General features: G+C 47.1%; 1 protein-coding gene across 1 annotated transcript in view; it reads left to right on the top strand.

The window, feature by feature from the left end:
- LOC142788204 (zwei Ig domain protein zig-8-like) overlaps positions 1 to 19,644 on the top strand; it is a 238,048-nt gene that overhangs the window by 110,836 nt on the left and 107,568 nt on the right. Inside the window, exon 2 of the mRNA XM_075884776.1 lies at positions 7,491 to 7,753. Coding sequence (XP_075740891.1) covers positions 7,491 to 7,753 — 263 coding nt within the window. The remainder of the gene's footprint in view (positions 1 to 7,490; positions 7,754 to 19,644) is intronic.

The raw sequence follows: 19,644 nt of genomic DNA, 5'->3' as shown, positions 1-19,644 counted from the left end.
CTTTTACATGCATCAGCGTTCCTCCGAGATAGCGTCCACAATCTTCTGAAGAGCAAATTAATGTTGACGAAAGAAATGCTTCACCATAGAAACTAGCTTAGTTAATTGTTCATCGGCGTAGACGATGCGTGACGAGAACAAGATGAGCATGAGTGTAGACACATTACGCAGTGTTGATATTCATCAAATCTTATTCAAAACATGCTTGGTCGTCACAAATTTACGTGTTGACGCTAGCACCTCGCACTTCAACCGCTCAATGAAGAGCAAACAGGAGTAACGACACCTAAAGTAAGAACATATAGTCCTGTGAAGATCAGAAACTATCGCAGAATTGTTGTGCAGGGCAGCGTAAGCATTGCAAACAAACAACTTTTTGGGCACGCTTCCTGCTTCATTGTCAAGTGGAAAGGTCAATAAGTAACGAATAGTGGTTTTTCTGAGTAACTTCCGTACCTTATGAGGCAAATGCCTGATAGGAGCTGTTGGTGAGAAGTACAACAACGCTCACTCAGTGCGTAGTCAGCAGGACCATATGAAGAAAAAGCGGCGCTGGTAATAAAATGTCGCACGTGTTTCATCGCCCACCTAATACCGCGCACGCCACTCTTTCCGATAAGTGCTACATGCTTCGAAGACGACTTAGACAAACCACGGAGACAACAGGCAGCCGTTGCTGCTCATATGCGTTCCGTCATTCTTCTGAAGTTTTTCTCTTCAATGTCGTTGATCGTGTGATTCATCACTTTGCAATGTTCGTCTTCAAGGGCAGAACACACGCCGGATGGATTGCCACCAAACGCACACACAAAAACGCGTTCAGGAACATTATAGCTAAATCAATCTTTTTTTCGCGATTTTTCCGGCATTATATATTCTTCGCCGTTAAAATGCTTCACAAGCACCTCATCAACAAGTGCATGTATTTCGATGTTCTACGTCCCAAGAGCTCCTCAATGTAACGGAGAGGTAGGACGTCAGTGGAACGAGGTTACTGCCTTTTCAATATAGACCCGTTTGCGCTAAAACGAAAATAACATTGTCAAGTCCATTCGAAGCCATAAGACGTAGATTATGAAACTGTATACGTAATATATACCTAAATATATATATATATATATATATATATATATATATATATATATATAATACATGCACGAGTTCACAAGTATATGTCTCATGCCTATACAAGTTTATAGACACCCAACCTTTACCGCGCTGGGTTTGTTGCTATGCTTGCGGTGCACTTTGGCACTGGCGTCGGGCTTTCTCCCAGCGTTTTTTTCTGTGGTGAAAACACATTAACGAAAATCAAGTTTCGGTGATGCATTTCTGCAGCAGGCTTTGACTTCGGAGCTTCCCCGCCCCTTCGACGTGTTTTATTTTTGCGCCCGGTAGTTTTTCAGACAGAGAGTTTCCCAGCCGATGGCTCGACAGCGACGGTGGCGGCGTCAGCGGAGGCGATGAGAAAAAAAAGGGAGGTGGGAGGACAGGAAAGGAACCGCGCGGGGCTCCTCTTAGCATTTTGATAGGACGCGGCGATGCGGCAGCGACGCCTGCCAGCCCGATGCATCCACGGCGCATTTCGTTCGCAGGAGAGACGAAGCACGGTGGCCGCCTCTCGATATCCGATGGTGGCTGCTCGATCGTGCAGCCCGCGTGCCTTTGGCCGCGGGAAATAGGCGCGGTACATGAAAAGGCCCTCGCTTGCTTCCGTGAGCCTTCTGCATACCCGGTGCCCCTCGTCGCCGCCGACGACAACGCTGTGTGTACCCCTACTCTGCGCTTCATTTTGGTTCTTGCTTTTATTTTTTGTCGTCGCTGCTCTTTTCCGAAGCGTACTGCACCGGCACACCCCTCCCAGTCCTTGCCCTGAATTGGAAGCAGCGTTATTTTGCTCTTTCGTATCGAAAAAGATTGCTTTCGATCTTTGCCAAGCGGAAAAAAAACGCATGAGAAGAAGCAATGCGAGTAGGGATGTCATTTTCTTACCCTTTTTTTTTCTTTCTTCTCTTCTACCCAACCCATGGCCACTAGCGCGTTCTAGCTCGAAATTATAGGATCATACATCTACAGCGTTGCCTTTAAGCAGAGTCATTATTAAAGTGATTGGTTCTGTAAGATGGCCGCAGCGCAGCTGCGTACGCGTGTGATCAGGTTATCGGTTTAGTACTCTTGAAACCTCGTTTTATTGATATTTCTTTACGCATTATTCTGATCTATGTAGTCATTCGTGACCCTACACCCGAAAATAAAAAAAAATTGTGAACCTTCCAGAATTTAGTTCTATTGGAGCACGTTTGGCGTTCCGTCATTCGCACATCAGGGAATCACCCCAGACGCCCTATCAGCTTTGTGCAACGGCTTCGTGACTGATTTTATTTTTCATTAGCTATAGAATTCTTACACTACCGAAGCTTTTGCTGGATTGTCAACATATCTTTGTGCCGTGAAAAAAGAAAAGCATGTACGTTATCGCTATCGCAGAGAAGTGTTGGCGTGACCCGCCACGGTAGTATTAGTGGTTGTGGTGTTCGAATTTCGACGCGCAGGTGGGGGGATCGAATCCCGGTCATGGAGATCGCATTTTTGATGGAGGTGAACATGCCCGAGGCTCGTGCACTTTGGTTTATGCACAAGTTAAGCAACCCCAGGTGGTCGAAATTTCCAGCGTCCTTCACTAAAACGTCTCTCATAATCAGATTGGGGCTTTGTTACAATGAACCCCATTTATTATTATTATTATTATTATTATTATTAGCAGTAGTAGTAGTAGTAGTAGTAGCAGCAGCAGTGGTAATAGCGAAATGGCTACTTGGGCTAGTTGGTACTGATCCATAAGCACACTGCACGAAAAACACATGGAAACACGAAGTAGAGAAAAAGGACAGACAAGCGCAGACTATCAACTGTAGCTTTATGGCGGGACCGAGAAAATACATAAAGAATAAAAAGCAAGGGAGGGCAAAGGGGGGAGATAAAAAGGCGCGAGGGGCCAAATCAACAAAACCTGGGCAACACCAGGAATAGCACGCACGTCATGCAAAACCTAGATAGCTCAACTACTTATCGTGTATGTTCACAGAGGGAACACTGACGCACGACTCAGACATCTCATGAATATGCGCAGCCTCAATAAGCTCCCGCACTCTTTGTTTTTCATGCCTAAACAGCGCAGAAATATCGTCAAAGAGCGGCACGCAGCCGCATTCCCTACAGTGGGCTGCTAAACGAAGGCCGGAGTGGCCTTTCAGAGGATTAAAATGTTCTCAAAGTCAAACATTTAGAGGGTGACTTGTCTGACTTACGTATATACGATTGCATGACAAAGGTATGGAGTAGACAACACCGGTGATACATGATACATAATTATAAATATGACTAACATTGCATGTATCTTGCTGGACATATGTGTGATTCGTGAACGTCTATCTACTTTGCCACATAAACTGGATAACTTATTCGCGGCAGAAATAACCACTCGGACGTCATACCTTGATGCCACCTTTTTTTAGGCCAAAAAACCAAAGAGTCTGCGAGCGAGCTTATTGAGGCTGCGCATATTCATAAAATGTCCGAGTCGTGCGTCAGTGTTCCCTCTGTAGCGATACACGATAAGGAGTTGAGCAATCTAGGTTTTGCATGACGTGCGTGCTATTCCTGGTGCTGCCCAGGTTTTGTTGATTTGGCCCCTCGTGCCTTTTTTCTCCTCTTCCTTCGCGCTCCCTTACTTTTTATTCTTTCCTTTATATATTGCCTCGGTCCTGCAACAAATCTTCAGTTGATAGTATGCACTTGTCTGTTCTTTTTTTTACTTCGTGTTTCCGTACGTTTTTCGCGCAGTGCACTTATGAATGTAGTAGTAGTAGTAGTAGTAGTAGAAGTAGTAGTAGTAGTAGTAGTAGTAGTAGTAGTAGTAGTAGTAGTAGTAGTAGTAGTAGTTGTTGTTGTAGTAGTAGTAGTAGCGCAGTGTGGAAGGAGGGTTAGCCAAAGTAATATGGAACCGAGGAACAGAAGAAAAACGGGAAAGAGGTAATGTGAGTAAAGGATGATAGAAAAGAGTTCTTTGAAAGTATAAGATAAAGAAAAGGAAAATGATAACACGTTAAGCTTAAAGACTCTCTGAGACTAGTTGCTCCTAAAAACGGCAGCAACGCTCTGAGTGCTTTCAGTGCTGAGGATGGTTTCGGCCAATGTACTCAGACCTTTTCTTCCGACAATGGGTGACTGTCAAGAATGTCGGACACTTCTGACAGTTCTTGTCTTAGTGCACTGAAGTGAGGGCACTCACCGAGTAAATGGGCGATTGTCACCTCGTTGCTGCAGTTATCAAACGTCACGATACTGGCCATCCCGACACGGAAAAAGTAAGACTTCGTGAAGGCCACCCCGAGCCACAGGCGATGCAGCCACAGGCGACGCAGGGTCTCCTCAGCTCTAGTTATTCATGACGGAAGACGGAGCTGTATATTCGGTTCCAAGCTGTGAATCCCGTCGAGGTATAGGGCGAGCGTCAGTTCTCGTGCAAGTTAACGAAGCCTTCTAGCGGTCTAGTGGCTAAGGTACTCGGCTGCTGACCATCAGGTCGCGGGATCAAATCCTGGCTGTGGCGGCTGCATTTCCGATGGGGGCGGAAATGTTGTTGGCCCGTATGCTCAGATTTGGGTGCACGTTAAAGAACCCCAGGTGGTCCAAATTTTCGGAGCGCTCCACTACGGCATCTCTCATAATCATATGGTGGTTTTGGGACGTTAAACCCCACATATCAATCAATCAAAGCCTTGTAGCGGTCCGTTCTAGATAATGGTAAAGCTGCCCGGGGGACAGCATCATGAGCAGATCGGGTGGCTTCATCTGCAAGTTCATTTCTGTAAGTAGCGCAATAACCCGGCATCCACTGATCGACAAAGACGCGCTGCTTATGTATAGCACGGTGGCGAAGCAGTCTTATGTCAGCCAATGACTGTTCATTTGGGTCCGTGCTGTTATGGCGACGTTACGCACTGGAGAGCTGCTTTGGAGTCCGAGAAGACGGACCATGCCTGTGGTGGTTCTTAAACTATGAACGCTAGAGAATCACGGATGGTGGTTAGTTCTGCAGCCGTCGATGAATCAGAAGTGAGTACGAATGAACGACCTCATGGCACTACCTTTAGTCGTATTTTAAGGCCATACGTTTCAGGAGATACGCCAATGCTGTTTTCTTTCTTTTTAAACCCATCCGTGTCTTTTGTTGAAGCAAAATAGTATTATATTCCCGAAAAAAATCACAAACAGTTGTCTATTATAACATCGAGTGCCATGCGAGGCAGACTTTAGCCATCATTACATTAAAAAATCAGTTTGTCTGTGGTACCAATGAATAATAATTTCAAACTATTATCTCTCTACATATAAGAGATCCATCAGTTTCTTTAGTTTGAAAACTTAACTAGCAAATACAGATCGGTTAGTTGTGGTTGCTTGAGTCACATAGGAAAACAACCCAAAGAGGCAGCAACTGACAGACGGAAGCAGCGTATAGCTTAATCATTTCCCCCATCCGTCCTCGCTTCAGAAACAATTCTTACAAAAAAAAAAACGGGCAGCAACTGCTTATGTAGAAAAGAGAAGGACGTTGTTTATATGAAAAAAAAACAGAAATCTATTACTTTCGATCCACCGAAAAAGTACGAATCATCATTCTCCATCGAAACGCGCATCATTATTGTAAACGTTTCATCGCGTGCATAGCAGCTGGACGTACACAGCGAATGCCTTAAAGACTGGAAAGTGCGAATGCTAGCCCGATAAAGAAAACGGTGCGCAAAACGAACATACGGCGAGGCCCCATCGGAAGTTCATCATTTTCTTCGGCCGTCTCCACGCCACATGGTATACGTAGGGCGAACCTATATACCGCGCACCTCGATTGGCCCTCGTCGAGAGTCGCGCGGACAACAGCGCAGTGTTTGCCCGCTGCTTGAGCTGGAACGTGCTGACGGCTTTGCCGCTGCCGGGTCTGCTTCTGCCAAGACCACGCCGCCTCGTCAGATCACCGAGAGGCCAGTTGCCGGCTATAGCTTTCTCGCGCGATGCAAGCTTTCTTTCCTTCTGCGTTTTGCGACGTGTTCGTCTTCATCGTTTCGGCCACTCCACTGTTTGTCTTCCACTTTCCTTCTCCCCTTGCCCAACCTTCCGCTCTATGCTATCGCCGTTTCTTCTATCCCGACTCTATTGTCTTCTTTAGTTTTGTCTCTCTTTTTTCTTTCGGCCTTGAGATGTTTCCTGCGGCGTGTTTCGGCATCCTTCGTGGTATCTCGATCTTTCTACGTACACTCTGCTTTTTTGTTTCTGATTTTTTTCTCTTCATTCCTTCGAGACAACGGAGTGTACACCGAATACTCTTTTTTCAGCGTCTTCCCTGTCACATTGCATTCTGTCTTACTTTCGAGGACCCGGTGTTTGCAGTCCTGGCACTTTTCGAAGTTTGCCGTCGTGTCCACACGTCTATATACTGACTGCCGCGGAAGTTTCTCCGTAGAGTTCTATATATGCTACAAGCTGATTTTTTAAATGTCTCTCATGTAATGTATTATTTATATTTGCTACCCCAACTATATGAATGGTTTTTACACACCGAGTACACCTGTGCGTGCTACGAGCTTGACATGCGTGTGGGAAGCGTCGATGACACCACCCACACATGCTCCCTAATTGTAAATGAGCAGCTGTACGCCGTGCGCGCATAGGAGTCACCATAATTAGAGTGATGACCGAAAATACGAGCGCTATCTACCCTTATAAAAATATGCAGTTCAACGTCATGCTATTAGCATTTGTTATTCGTTTTTTTCCCGTGCCATAGTTATCTCATCTATACGTTGGACTGGCAGATGCCTAATAAAGTAGAAACGGCTATAAGCATTGTGAGGGGATATTCCGTGAAGCTTGAGCTATGTTTAACACATACAAAAAAATTTTGATAAAGTTTCCTGTAGCGAACTGTCATACGCGTAAGGCATTTCGTCCGTCACATATCCGCGTCGTCACCTGCTTTGATATTGAGACGTAGCCACGTTTGCCCAGAATAAGTGGCGCTAGGCAACATTAGACAAGAGTTGGCCAATTAGCCGCTGTTAGTCAATGTTAGTCAGCGATAGTAATTTGTAAGCAGTCCACTTCGGTGGGATGGTGGTCACGGCGCTTGCTGCTGACCTGAAGGTTGAGGGTTCGATACCGGCCGGAGCGATCGCACTTCGATGGAGGTAAAATGTTCAGAGACCCCTTTTTCTGTGCGATCCCACTGCACGTGAAATAACACCGGATGTTCCATATTTCCGGAAACCTTCCAGCAGCTCTCTTAATCATATTACTGTCTTGGGCCGTAAAACCCCTATAATATCACTTCTATAAAAAAATGATGCAGCTTTCACACAGGAGACATCACAAAAACGCACCTACTGACATGTATTTGATAAACTGTTTCTCTCTTTTGATAACTCTTGCAGGTCCTGCGCAGAGCCGTAGGTCCCACCCTGACGCCCCAACGCCATCTCCCGAAGACCCTGGGAGTATGGCTTCGAGGACGGCGTCGCGCCGCGTTCGTTCGGCCGAGGCGTCACTCGTGTCAGCCCCGGAGATCTTGAACCCCAAGCTCTTTCCGGACATTGAGCAGCCGGCGTTCGACAACAGCACGCCGCGCAACGTCACTACGCAGCAGATGCAGACCGTCTACCTGCACTGCATAGTCAACAACCTCGGCGAACGGACGGTGAGTAGGAGGCACCATTGAACTCTAGTCAGGTGTTACTAAGGGCTCAGATGCCTCACCAAACGCGAAAATTGAATGTCCACTTCAGCATTCCTAGGTGCCGGCGTGAACGCGAGCGATGCAAGAAATCATCATTGCAGGATGACTTCATCATTTGGCGTCATCAGTCGTCGCTAATCACTAATAGTTCCAGCGTCATCACGATTTAATTTGGACGACACCATGATGTCACATAACGTGATGACGGTGACGTCATCACATGACGCCGTCGCTAGGCCAAAGGTGGGCTGATCACGGAAACAGGGTGAAAACAGATAAGGTGCTGAAATCTTTCAATTCCTCGCATCCTGGGGGCAACGTGAAACCACGTTAAAGGCAGAAAGATTTCTTTTTTTTAAATGGAAGGGGGAGGAAAGGGAAGAATCAATACAATCGCTAAGAAGAAAGAAAAGATGGTTTTCGCCTGCGTGTCTCCTTAGGCGAATGCATAAAAAAAAACTGTTTTTTTAATGGTTGCCCACGTGTGAGAATTTCTGTTATTTTCTCCTGGCAAATAAGCAGATTGCTATTCAGGGTACAGACCTAAAGGCGGCGTCGAAGAGCGGCCCTGAGAGAGAGAAAATAAGATTTTATTTGAGCAAGCGCGCATGCAGCCAAGATGGGTGGCCTCTTTATTCCAGGTGGCCGTGGGCCTTCGCCATCTCCCGCGTCCGTTGCCTAAGAATTAATAATAATAATAATAATAATAATAATAATAATAATACTAATAATAATAATAATAATAATAATAATAATAATAATAATAATAATAATAATAATAATACTAATAATAATAATAATAATATAATAATAATAATATTAATATAAAATAATGATGATGATGACGATGATGATACAGCTATGTCTGCATATTTAAACACGTCTTTTTCGTGCAGTCGCTGAACTATGATCGCTAATTCGTCATCATCGTCGTCACCTATAACATACAAGCCGTTTATGTTTATGGTAATATTGCTATATATAAGTGGTTATAACAGAAGAAAAGAAAAGTGCCGACCCGTAACTGTCTCTCCTTACAAGGACACCTCAACAGGTCAGCACAGGAATGGGGTATGGGGAATAAAAGATATAGGGAGGGAAAGATTGGAAAAGAGAAAAAAAAGAGAGAGGTGAGGGTCATTCGTTTTGCTCTCCGCAACGGACTCACAAGCCCCCACGCGCCATGCGCAGCTGACTAGGAAAGCTCCCAAGGGCCGGAGAGGTGTCGTCATCGAGAGGAGGACAACGGTTTGATTGGCGCGTCGTACAAAGCGCGTGAAGCACTCGCCGAAGTGCGTAATCTCTGTACGGAAAAACTTGTGGTCCGTAGCACTCACTAATACAAGTCCAGTGGACATCGATGGGGAGGCACTAATGTTCCTTCAGTTCACAAGCGCTCAAATAGCGCAGAAGTCTTGAGGAAGGTGATGAGGGCAGCTTGCGCGCGCTTCACCAGGCATGCGTGCGCACGGGGAAAAAGAATCACATCAACAGTGCTGGTGCGGAGTCCCAGTTTGCTGTAAGCATCGAAAAGTGATCTGCGCGCGTCCATACTCCTCACACTTGAAGATAATGTGATGGAGTGTTTCGGGCTGTGGGCAATGAAGGCAGTTTGGGTCCCCCGTCCCGACTGTCTGTGAACCCGTTCCGCCGTGCGGTAGCAGCCGATGCGCAGGCGGAGAAGGAGGCCACGCTCCTCTCTCGAAAATCCAGTTTTCGGGAGTGGGCGTGGTGGCTGCCCTGCCGCAACTCGTGGGTCCGGGTGGCGAGCGGTGACGGAGCACCATGTGCGAAGCCGTGCTACGTCGAATGTGCTCACCGCTGTAGTCACAGGGGTTCCCGGAGAGTGTGCTTCTTGGGCCAGCTCGTCGGCCGCTTCGTTGCCGGATATTCCAACGTGCGCCGGTATGCATTGCAGCACAAGATCACACCCTAGGTCCTGCACTGCTTCGAGCTTTCGCGCGATGCGCGTGGCAACCGGAGGTCTGCGGGTGTCCTGCGCGAGTATTTGGAGAGCAGCACGTGAGTCCGAGAGAACGGCAGCCGACGGAACTCTCAGTTGAATGAGGGCATCGGCGGCAAGGTCAAGCGCGGCGAGTTTGGCTATCGTCGACATTGCCTCGCAGGCGAGGCGGCACTGATTGTGAAGCTCCAGCGAAGGCACCATACACGCAGCCGCGGCACAACCGTCGTTCAACACTGAACCGTCAGTAAAGACGAGGAGTCGTCCCGCGAGAAGTTCGTCAAAAGTGGCAGCAGTTTCTTGCCGAAGCGCACAAACTGGCGTCGTCCACTTGCTTGCCACTCCCGGTAACCGTGTCCGAATCTTGAGAGGGCGATGGTGGCAGGGCGGGGCACTATAGTCATTCACATCCGGTGAGCTCGGGACGAGGGCGTAGAATGCCGCAGCGCATTGCCCCATCCAAGAGTGCGGAAGTGAGGAGAGCCAGAATACCAGCTGCTGTCCGTGGCACGAGCGTTTCATACGCTCTATGTGATTTAGCGCTTGAAGATCGGCCCGGAGTGACAGTGGCATGTCTCCCGCCTCAACAAGTGTTGGGCCGATTTGAGATGATCTGGGCAAGCTGAAAAACTGGCGAATCGCGATACGATGCGCTGCGTCCAGTGTCTCCCAGTTGGAACGCGTAAGCGCTGCGAGAGGAAGGCCGTACAAAATGCGCACCGCAGCCATTCTGTTGTAGATGCGGAGAGCTAGGGATGGTGTGCATCCTTTGCCGCGAGCAAGGAGCGCTCGAGCGGCGGAGGCGACCCTTCGCGCGTTTCGAAGCTGGTCGCTGACCGCTGGTGACCATTGAGGCGTTGGTCCAGCTGCACTCCGAGGTAGGTCACTCGCCTCTTTTAAGGGATGGGGATTGTTTGGAGAGTGAACTTCGGTGTGTAGCGATGGGCACCATAACTGGGGTGCAACAGCATCGCCTCCTTCTTTGCCGGTGAAAGCGTCATCCCCCTGCCCGTGATGAACGCGTCAATAGAATCCAGGACGGTTTGGACACTGGTGCGAATACACCGGCCACTCGGCACAGGTCCCGTCGCGAACACCGCAAAGTCGTCCGCGTAGACCGCCACGCTCACATCACAGGGAATAGCACGGGGAATGTAATCGTCGATGTCAGCCAGGGCGAGATTGAAGAAGAAGGGGCTGAGTACACTGACTTGCGGAACACCGACACTCACGGGACGCGGCTCACTAAGGACTCCACCGACGCGCACACGCATGGTTCTGCCGCCGAGGAAGGAAGCGATGTACGTGAAGAGGAGACCGGTCACTCCGAGATCGCGCACCGCGTTCAGGATGGTGGGGTGTGGCAGGGAGTCGAATGCCGCCTTGATGTCTAACAGGATGAGGTACCCGGCCTCTCCTTTGTGCTGTGCCTCCTCTAGCGTTGTGGTGACGTCGGCAAGGGCGTCGGCAGTAGCACGCGAACGGCGGAAGCCACACTGCGAAGGCGAGAAAAGCTCCAGTGCCTCGGCAATCCATTCAAGTCTCCTCAGTGCCATGGCCTCGAAGAGCTTGCCCGCTGTGGAGGTAAGGGAAACAGTGCGATAGCACGCTGGCTCCGAGGCGGGTTTGCCCTTCTTGAGCACGGGGATGACGATGGCTTCGCGCCACTCTTGCGGCACTATCCCCGTGTGCCACAAGTCGTTGTAGGCGGCCAAGAGCACTGGGAGCTGGGACTGATCGATGTTGCGAAGCATCTGATATGTCACGCCGTCAGCGCCTGGCGCTGAGCGCCGTTTGCGCGACGCCAAAACCAGGCCAACTCCCCGAGAGTGAAATCCTCAGTGCATAAAGCACGTACTTGATTGCGCATGCTGGTGGTGAGGAAAAAGCGGCGAGGTTTGTACCACTCTCAGCGATGGTGCAGTGGGAGTTGGGGAACCTCGGGCAAGCTTTCAGGAGCGCTGAGGCGGAGGGTGTCAGCCAGCAGCTCGGCCAATTGCTGGTAAGTGAGACAATGTGCAACAGCAATGGCCAGGGCTGGGAAACGTAACTCAACGGGGCAGAGGACGGCACTGAATATCCTCCACGCACGCGCGGAGCGTCGCGGGTCGTCCAGCGTGACGCATAGACTGCCCCAGGAGCGGTCGCGTCTTTGCCGTGCGTGTCGGCGACACACGGCGTCAAGGCGATTATAAAGTGTCCGTGCTCCTTGCGGTCGCATTTAGTCGCACGGCGCTGGAGCCTCCGGCGAGCCGCGCGTAAATTAAGACGTTTTACGTCCGGAGCTGGTGTTCCCACTGGCACTGTGCACTTGCGCGAGGCCGCTTCGACACAGCGGGTGACGTGCAAGAAGTAGGCGACACCGGAAGGCGGGGAGGCAGCCGAGAGTTGCCGAAAACGTGGCCAGTCAGTGTGTGTGCGCGAGCCCGCGGGACGCCGATCAAGTGGCTCTAGGTAGAGGGGGTAATGATCTAAGCCCCACGTGTCTGCCTCCCTCTTCCATTCGTACCAGCAATGGTCACTCACAAGTGAGAGGTCTATGGCACTGCTTTTTACGCCGCGACGGACGAAAGCCAGACAGCCCGTATTTATAATAAACAAGCCTGTCCCAGCAATGGTATCCAACAGGTCTCTGCCTCTGCAGTCTATGTGGTAACTCCCCTAAGCCGTATGGTGCGAGTTGAAGTCTCCACAAATCACACAGTCACCTTGTAGGCGTCGCACCAAACGGGTCACAAATGCCGTGTCCCACCTGTGGACAGGATGGACATAAACACACGCCACTGCCGTGTCGCACTGCCCCAGGCGCACTTTAACCGCCACACATTAAACCTCAATGCAAAGGTGTCATAAACATCAAAAGTGCAATGTGAGAGTCCATTGCGCACGTATAGATGGAGGCGTAAGAGCGGGCGGGAGGATGTGTGGGGTCGCAGCACACATCTAAGTCGCAATCGCGCACTTGACACCTCGCTGTACAGTGGTAGCTTGAGTAACCAATGAGTCTACATTCGCTTCCGCGTACATAAGCCTCCTGTAGTGCGACGATGTCGTACTCGTTGAGCCGCAAGTACTCAGCGAGCTCACTGTGACGGCGGCGCTAAGAACGACAGTTCCGCTGAAGGATGCTAAGCTGTCGACGTAGAGTTTGTACTAACGCTGTGATTGTCGAGAAGGAGCAATGGCGAAGTGGGAATGGACGCAATACTAATAAGGACTCGTTTGTTCCACTATCCAAGCGCAGTAGCTCTGAAACCAAAACAAGTATAAAGTCTACCCGCTGCCGTGGCCGGACGACTACGGTGTTTGGTTGCTGATCCAAAGGTCGCTGTATCGAATCCCGGCTGCGGTGGTTATCTTTCGATGAAGGTATCTGCTGCAGGTGATTGAGGCGTGTGCTAAAATTTATATCGATGTCAAAGAACTCTAGGTGGCCGAAATTTCGTTATTCCACCATTACGGCTACTCTCAGATCATCGTATCGTTGTTTTGGGGCATAAAATCCTAACAAACTCCAACTCTATGGAATAAAATCTTAAATTAGCAAGGCCTTTGAACCCTCCGATGCTTTCATTATTACCTTTCCACCTCATTACAGACTGATTTGTCTACAGACATGTATGGGAACAGGAGAATAATCTTGAAGAATGGAATAAAGGAAGGGATAAAAGAAAGAAACAAGGAAATAAATAAATAAATAAATAATTATGTCCTAAAGCTTAGAGAAATGGACTGTTGCACTGGAAATGATGCATTAGGTTACGCCATCGAGCACATTCCCTTTCTATTTTACATATTTTCTTTAAATAAAAAAGTTCGAAGTCACGTGCGGTTCTTACCCGTACCACGTCCAAAGTTCTCTGAAGAAGGCGAAGAATGCTGAGCTTTGATATGGCAATGTGAAGCCGGCAGATCATATAAACTAACCGTAAGAGAAAGCTCGTTTTAACTGAACCCGCACAGCGGGTGCAGGGAATGGCCGGTTTGCGAAGCGGCCGTGTCATATTAGAGAAGCTAGACATAAGTAGCAGGCTTGCCCAATATGAATCACTTCTAGCTGTTGCTTGCCAAAAAGCACGTATCACATTCCTGACGAATGGTGCCTGTATTAAGAGAAGGAATGGACTGAACACAGTAGTTTTACCTAGCGCGTAAAGGAATCCTTCCTTCAAGATTAATTTGAGCTGCGCGCATAATCTGCATTTATATTCTCGTTATACGCGAATGTTTTACTCGAAGTCAGTACTGATGCAGTCGCTATTTTCTGCTGATCTCATGTACGTCTGGCATTATTTATTTTTATTTTATTTATTTATTTATTCACATTTCACCTACATCGCCGTGAGGCATTACGTAGGGGAGGTACATATAATAATTTGACTACATAGTTTTCAATCGAAACAATAGATTCAACAAATAAAACAGTACTCAAAATATTTTAAGAGAAGAAAAAACACTCGAATATTGGGTAGTGAAAACGACGTCACAGTCATGCATTTGAAAACACGCACACGATTCGAGACAGCAAACCATTCTTAGTGGCAGTGATATTGTAGGATCTGTTACAATGAAGAAAAAAAGGATTCATTATCAGTTTCATGGACGAGATCATCCGGTAGGCGGTTCCGTTCCTGTATTGCTTTTACGAAAAAAGAACTGCTGAAAGAGTGGGTTTTGTAGCGGTATTCTAATATTTTTCGTGAATGGTCTTGACGATTAGAGACGTACATTGGTGTGAACAGATAATCAAGAGGGTTAATGGCATTTCCATTATAATATATACAATGAAGAAATTTAAGCCTGAGTTTCTGCCTCCTTACCATCAGTGTATCTCATTTCAATGCTCGTTTCACTTCTGTGATGCTTGCATCACAGAAATGAAAATTTCCAACTTATTTTAATAATATTTCAAAGAAGAAAAAAATTCAAGGTGCACTATTGTAGGGCTGCTCCAGTTCTCAGTGTTGTATTGAAGAAGGCTGTGAAAGCGCTCCTGCGCTTCTTGCGTTCAAACGACCTGTACAAACCACTGTGATCGGAAGTCCCTGAATGTGGGCCCATGTGATAGATTTTCAAATTTATTTTATATCTCTCTATCTCTATCCTCTTTCCGACCCTTTTCCCCACTCCTGTACGAGCTAGCAAACCAGTTATTCTAGGTTAACTTCCCTGTCTCTTCCTTTTATTTATTTCTCTCTCTAAGTATCAAGCCACAGAAGCGTCAAATAAGGCATTGTACACAGTCGCACATGATTTCTTGAAGTGTCTCCTACAAACCGCAGTTTTTATATACACTGTTGCGCGCTGAAATACAGAAGATTTTGTAATGTATAACTGCAGTCATAGCTAAAAAAGCCGTGAAGAATGGCGTCAAGGCAGACCTGATGAGATTCAAAAGTCAAGTGAAAATTTTAGGCAGTTCAGTTGGTTGTTGCAAACTGCTTATGATGCCACATGAAGAACGAGATGTTTTTTGTGAGCGCAAAAAGTATTCTGGTTGAACCTGAGCATGACAATGCCCTCTGAATGTGTACTGTTCTCATTAGCTTTCTAGGTACGACCAATCTTCTTGAACTTGAGCACCAGCCAAATCAGTGAATACGGACTATCCCCTGATGTTCTCTTTGGCTAACAATGTGAATCGTAGCACGAATAAGAGCAAGTTCAGCGTTAGTTGGCAACGTCGAATTCCATGTCTTGAAACCAAGGTTATACTTTTTGCTAGGTAAGCGAGGGCCCCGGCTATAACATTGAAAGAAATGACCGTCCCTCTGGAGGATTCTTTAGATGCTGTAAACGTTCCGTATTGTTAGATTACTCTAAAGATAAAGAACGGTACGCTTCTAATAAATGGAGTCGGCACTCAACATGTGTGCACGAACTATAGACAAATCACTTCGTCTTTGAGCTCGGTCTAGATTACCTCGACTCTTAACAGTATGTGGCCTACTGTTGCTTCTTGTCACTTCAACGAAGTTTCTTGTTTTCGGTACAACGAAGAAAGGCGGTGTTGGTTACGTTCACAGCAGCAACGAATAAACTGATCAACACTTATTTTTGCCGCAGTCCTCATTTCAACGCACCCACGCTGTCGCTAGCGGTTGTCTTGGTTCGTCTTGCAGGCATGCTCCTTACAGAGTAGATTGATCATACAAACGCTTCCCTAACCAGAAGTGAATCTGGGCATTGCTTTTTTTTAATCTGCAGCAACTTACTTGAGACAGTCGCCTTTCGATGCCTCATTCATCGTGTTGTTGCTTTTAGGTGCGCTGGTCAATTTGGCTGCCTTTCTAGTTTAGTCAGAATTTCCCCCTCACTTTTTCCTCATGTAGAGGGCAACAAACCACTACTTTGTCATGTGATTAGCCTTTCTCCTTTTCCATAAGTTCTACCTCCGTCAACGCTAAATAAGAAGAAAGTATGAAAAAAAAGAACGAAGTTGTTTAGAGCGGCGCTCTGGTGATGTACGCACTTTAAATATGGGCTTTCATGGCATTGCTGGCAAACTCTACAGAAAACACTGATAACACAAATGCGGCCCACAGCCCGCACTTCTAAAAAATAAGCGTAAGCGAAAATTTTCCACATATTCGTTAAAAGTTGCTCGCAATATTATGTAATAAGAGTCACAGAATAAATTACACATATTAAGTTTATGCAGATATTTTTCGCCTCATCAAACGTGAATGCACAATCAAGTTGTTTCGTCATACGTGTGTAGAAGAACTAAGGACAAAAATTCCAATTCTCGTCATCACTGCCAGCACCATTGTAACACATTTGTATAGCAAGCTAAAATAGGCTCCAGACAGCTCCATGTAATAGCACTATATAATGTACTAAACCCTCTCATAGATAAACTTGCTAAATCATGGTGCTCTGTCTCACTACTCTCAGTGACGGCCACGAACCAGGATATTCGAGGCTGGCGATTTACAGTCTTTGTGCAGTTTTACCTTAAGCGTGAAGAAATGCTGATTAGGCAGTTGCTTGGCTAGTTACCCTACTTTAGACTAAAGTAAGAGTTACTATTCTCTTGCACGTTCTTTTCATTGAAGTTCAGGTGATCGTCACCTATCTCATGCATACAGCAGCCGGTCTTATACCAACGAAGGCGGAAGTGGCCGCAAAGTCTAGGCCACCATAATTATAACACGCTTTCTTGATACGTTCGACGCTAAACCAGCAAGCGCCTAAAGATCCTTTGAATATATAACCACGTGCGTTAGTGCGGCTAGGTGTCATCAAAACAATTGTTTTCATCTTCGAAAGAAAAATAACATAAACATATGACGGAATAGGGCCAGCGTCATTTGCATGTCAGCAACTCCTCCTTGTTTTCCGCTCGTGCAGCAAGACTGAAAGTTGGGCTAGTTGCTCCTGAATGACGAGCCCCTTCATAAATTATTTTAAGCCCCCTTATTTTGACAGAGTTTCGCTTTTCAACGCAATTTCTCAGCGAGCTCGCATTCCTCAATCGCACGGCACCTATATCTCTCGCTTCGTGCTCCCCGAATGCGCCCTGCGTGAGCATATACCATCAGAGGAAAGCATTGGCGTAACGCTTATATTTTTAGACGACTGCCGCCCAGCCCTATACTTCTCTCGTTGTCGTCGTTCCAGCCAGCACATCCAACGCTCAGCCATAATGGTCGAGAAAGCAGCAGCGAAAGTGTGCACCTGCGCTTTTTAATGGACCATTCTTGGACGAGAACGCCTCCTCTCTCCCCCCATCCACTTCTGCCCATTCTTTCATCATTTTCCGTGGGACTTCTTCAATGAACGTATTTACTTCTCTCGTACAAAAAAAAGCAATGAGCAAGCTGGCGCGTGGAACGGACGCAGAGAGATAGAAGATGAGTGCGAGAGCTCAAAACAAGTCCGAGAAATAATGCTGCCAGAGCTAGTATGCTCGCATCTACCACACGCGTTTTACACTATAGGGCTTGCCCTGCAGTGCCAACAACATAGACGGCGAAGCGGCTCGGCACTCCTGCGACCCTACTATACCCCTCGGAGGAAGAGGCAATATACGGGATGCCGATGGCTCTCCCGCGTACCACAGCTCACCAGTCCACGCTGCAGCACTCCTATAATCACTGCTGTTCTTCTCGAGCTCTCGCTTTTGTGTGTGTGTAGCGTCGAACAAAGCACCGCGTCCCGTGCAGATGGCCGACGATCCGCTGGTCGTTCGGACAGTAGCCCGACCTGATCAATCCCAATGCAATCCCGATGGCGATGCGTAAGCTTCAACATCCTCGCTGTCGTCCAGATTGCGTCCAACAGAGCTTATGCAGCAGTGCTGAGGCTGCATGAGCTGTAGCTGACTGTATACGTAGTGAAGCTCCCTTGGCGATGTTTGTGCATATAAGAATTCGCGAAATATAAACCTCCACCGCTCGAAGCAAGCCTGTTAAAGAAGGATATAAATCGGCGAGTGAGGTAAATACGTCGCTATTGTCGATAAAGAACCATTAGCTTTTGTCGTATAAATACGATATGCTATGTATTTATATAGTGCATTGAGTGTACTGCCGAATAAATAAATGAATAAATGAATGAAAAATAAGTAAATAAACTGATGATGTAGCAAAAAAGCCATTTCGTCTACTTCGTAAAGGTGCATGCATCCAAGTCATCCTTCTTTTCTCTAGTCCCTTTTATATAGTGCACATCGTTTTCTGCGCTTAAAATTAAATATAATTATGTGCAAATGCAGAATTTTCATGCATGTGTGGTGGGTGATCGCACCTGTTTGTGAACGTCAATGGCAGAGCCACAGGTGGCGAAAAGATTGAAGAGCGACAACTATACATAAGCGGCTGCCTTCCAGAGTTTCCGTCGCGTTGTCCATTTTGATGTGTACTAATATCTTGGGACAAGTAGCACTAAAAATTCTACGCTACGCTTGGGTGTTAATATGACGGTAACGTAATTGAGAACTTTCCTGAACTAACGGGTGAGTCTTGCCACGTATGTTTTCCTCCGTTCATGGCCAAATCCAAAACGAGTGGGAAGTGTGCCCAATGCCTCCTCATGCTCTTGCTTAACTGATGTTAAACGGTTGCGCCCCAACAACAGCAATGTATCATTAACTTGTCAGTGTATATACACTGCTCCCCCCCTCCGACTTTTAATGAAGAGACCCTTTAATGAGCAGCCTCTCGCTGGAGTCAATTTTGCCATTTTCTTTGCTTTACCCTGTTTACTGGTAGGGTATTTTACTCCTGATTATAAGTACGGACAATCGTCCGAAAAAAGTAAAAGTGAAGAAATTAAAGCCTTATTTCGCGCACAGCACATTACCGCACCGTCTTTGCCATATAGAAATTGAGCACCCTTTCATATTAGGTACATAATCTAGGATTGCGGCAACAGTCTCCTTGGCCATCTGACTGGGCCCAAGCTCCTCTTGCGGTGTCGTCATTGTGCTAGAAGTGTGTTGCACAAAGGCTGCTGCAATCTCTATAAGGCATTCAGTTGTTCAATGGGGAACGGGTCTCAGCATAAAGTGGTATGCGAAGTGAGCCGGGTATATCCAACTCGCTTTTCATTACTTCTCTATATCCCATTCTCTTTTTGTAGCTGGTAATAATGCAACCATACTGAGGGCTGGCATGTCTGACTCATATCGGCACCTGTGTGCAAGAGAGATTTTCTCACTCCAGTGCCTTGCTCAGAACTGCCACAAGTCAATTAGAATCATTACAAAAAAGCTAGTTTACTTTCGATGCTCTTTGATTAATTCGAGTAGTTTATGTCTTTAATGAATGCAGACAACTGTTAACACACCAGCGCCGTCACGAATGTAAGAACACCTACAATCTGCTATAAAGCTGAAGCATACCAAGGCTAGTAATAACCAGTGCTGAAAAATGGCAGTGCGCGC

This window comes from Rhipicephalus microplus, unplaced genomic scaffold (assembly GCF_043290135.1).
Source record: "Rhipicephalus microplus isolate Deutch F79 unplaced genomic scaffold, USDA_Rmic scaffold_47, whole genome shotgun sequence".
NCBI lineage: Eukaryota > Metazoa > Arthropoda > Arachnida > Ixodida > Ixodidae > Rhipicephalus > Rhipicephalus microplus.
This window is presented reverse-complemented; position numbering and strand designations above follow the sequence as displayed.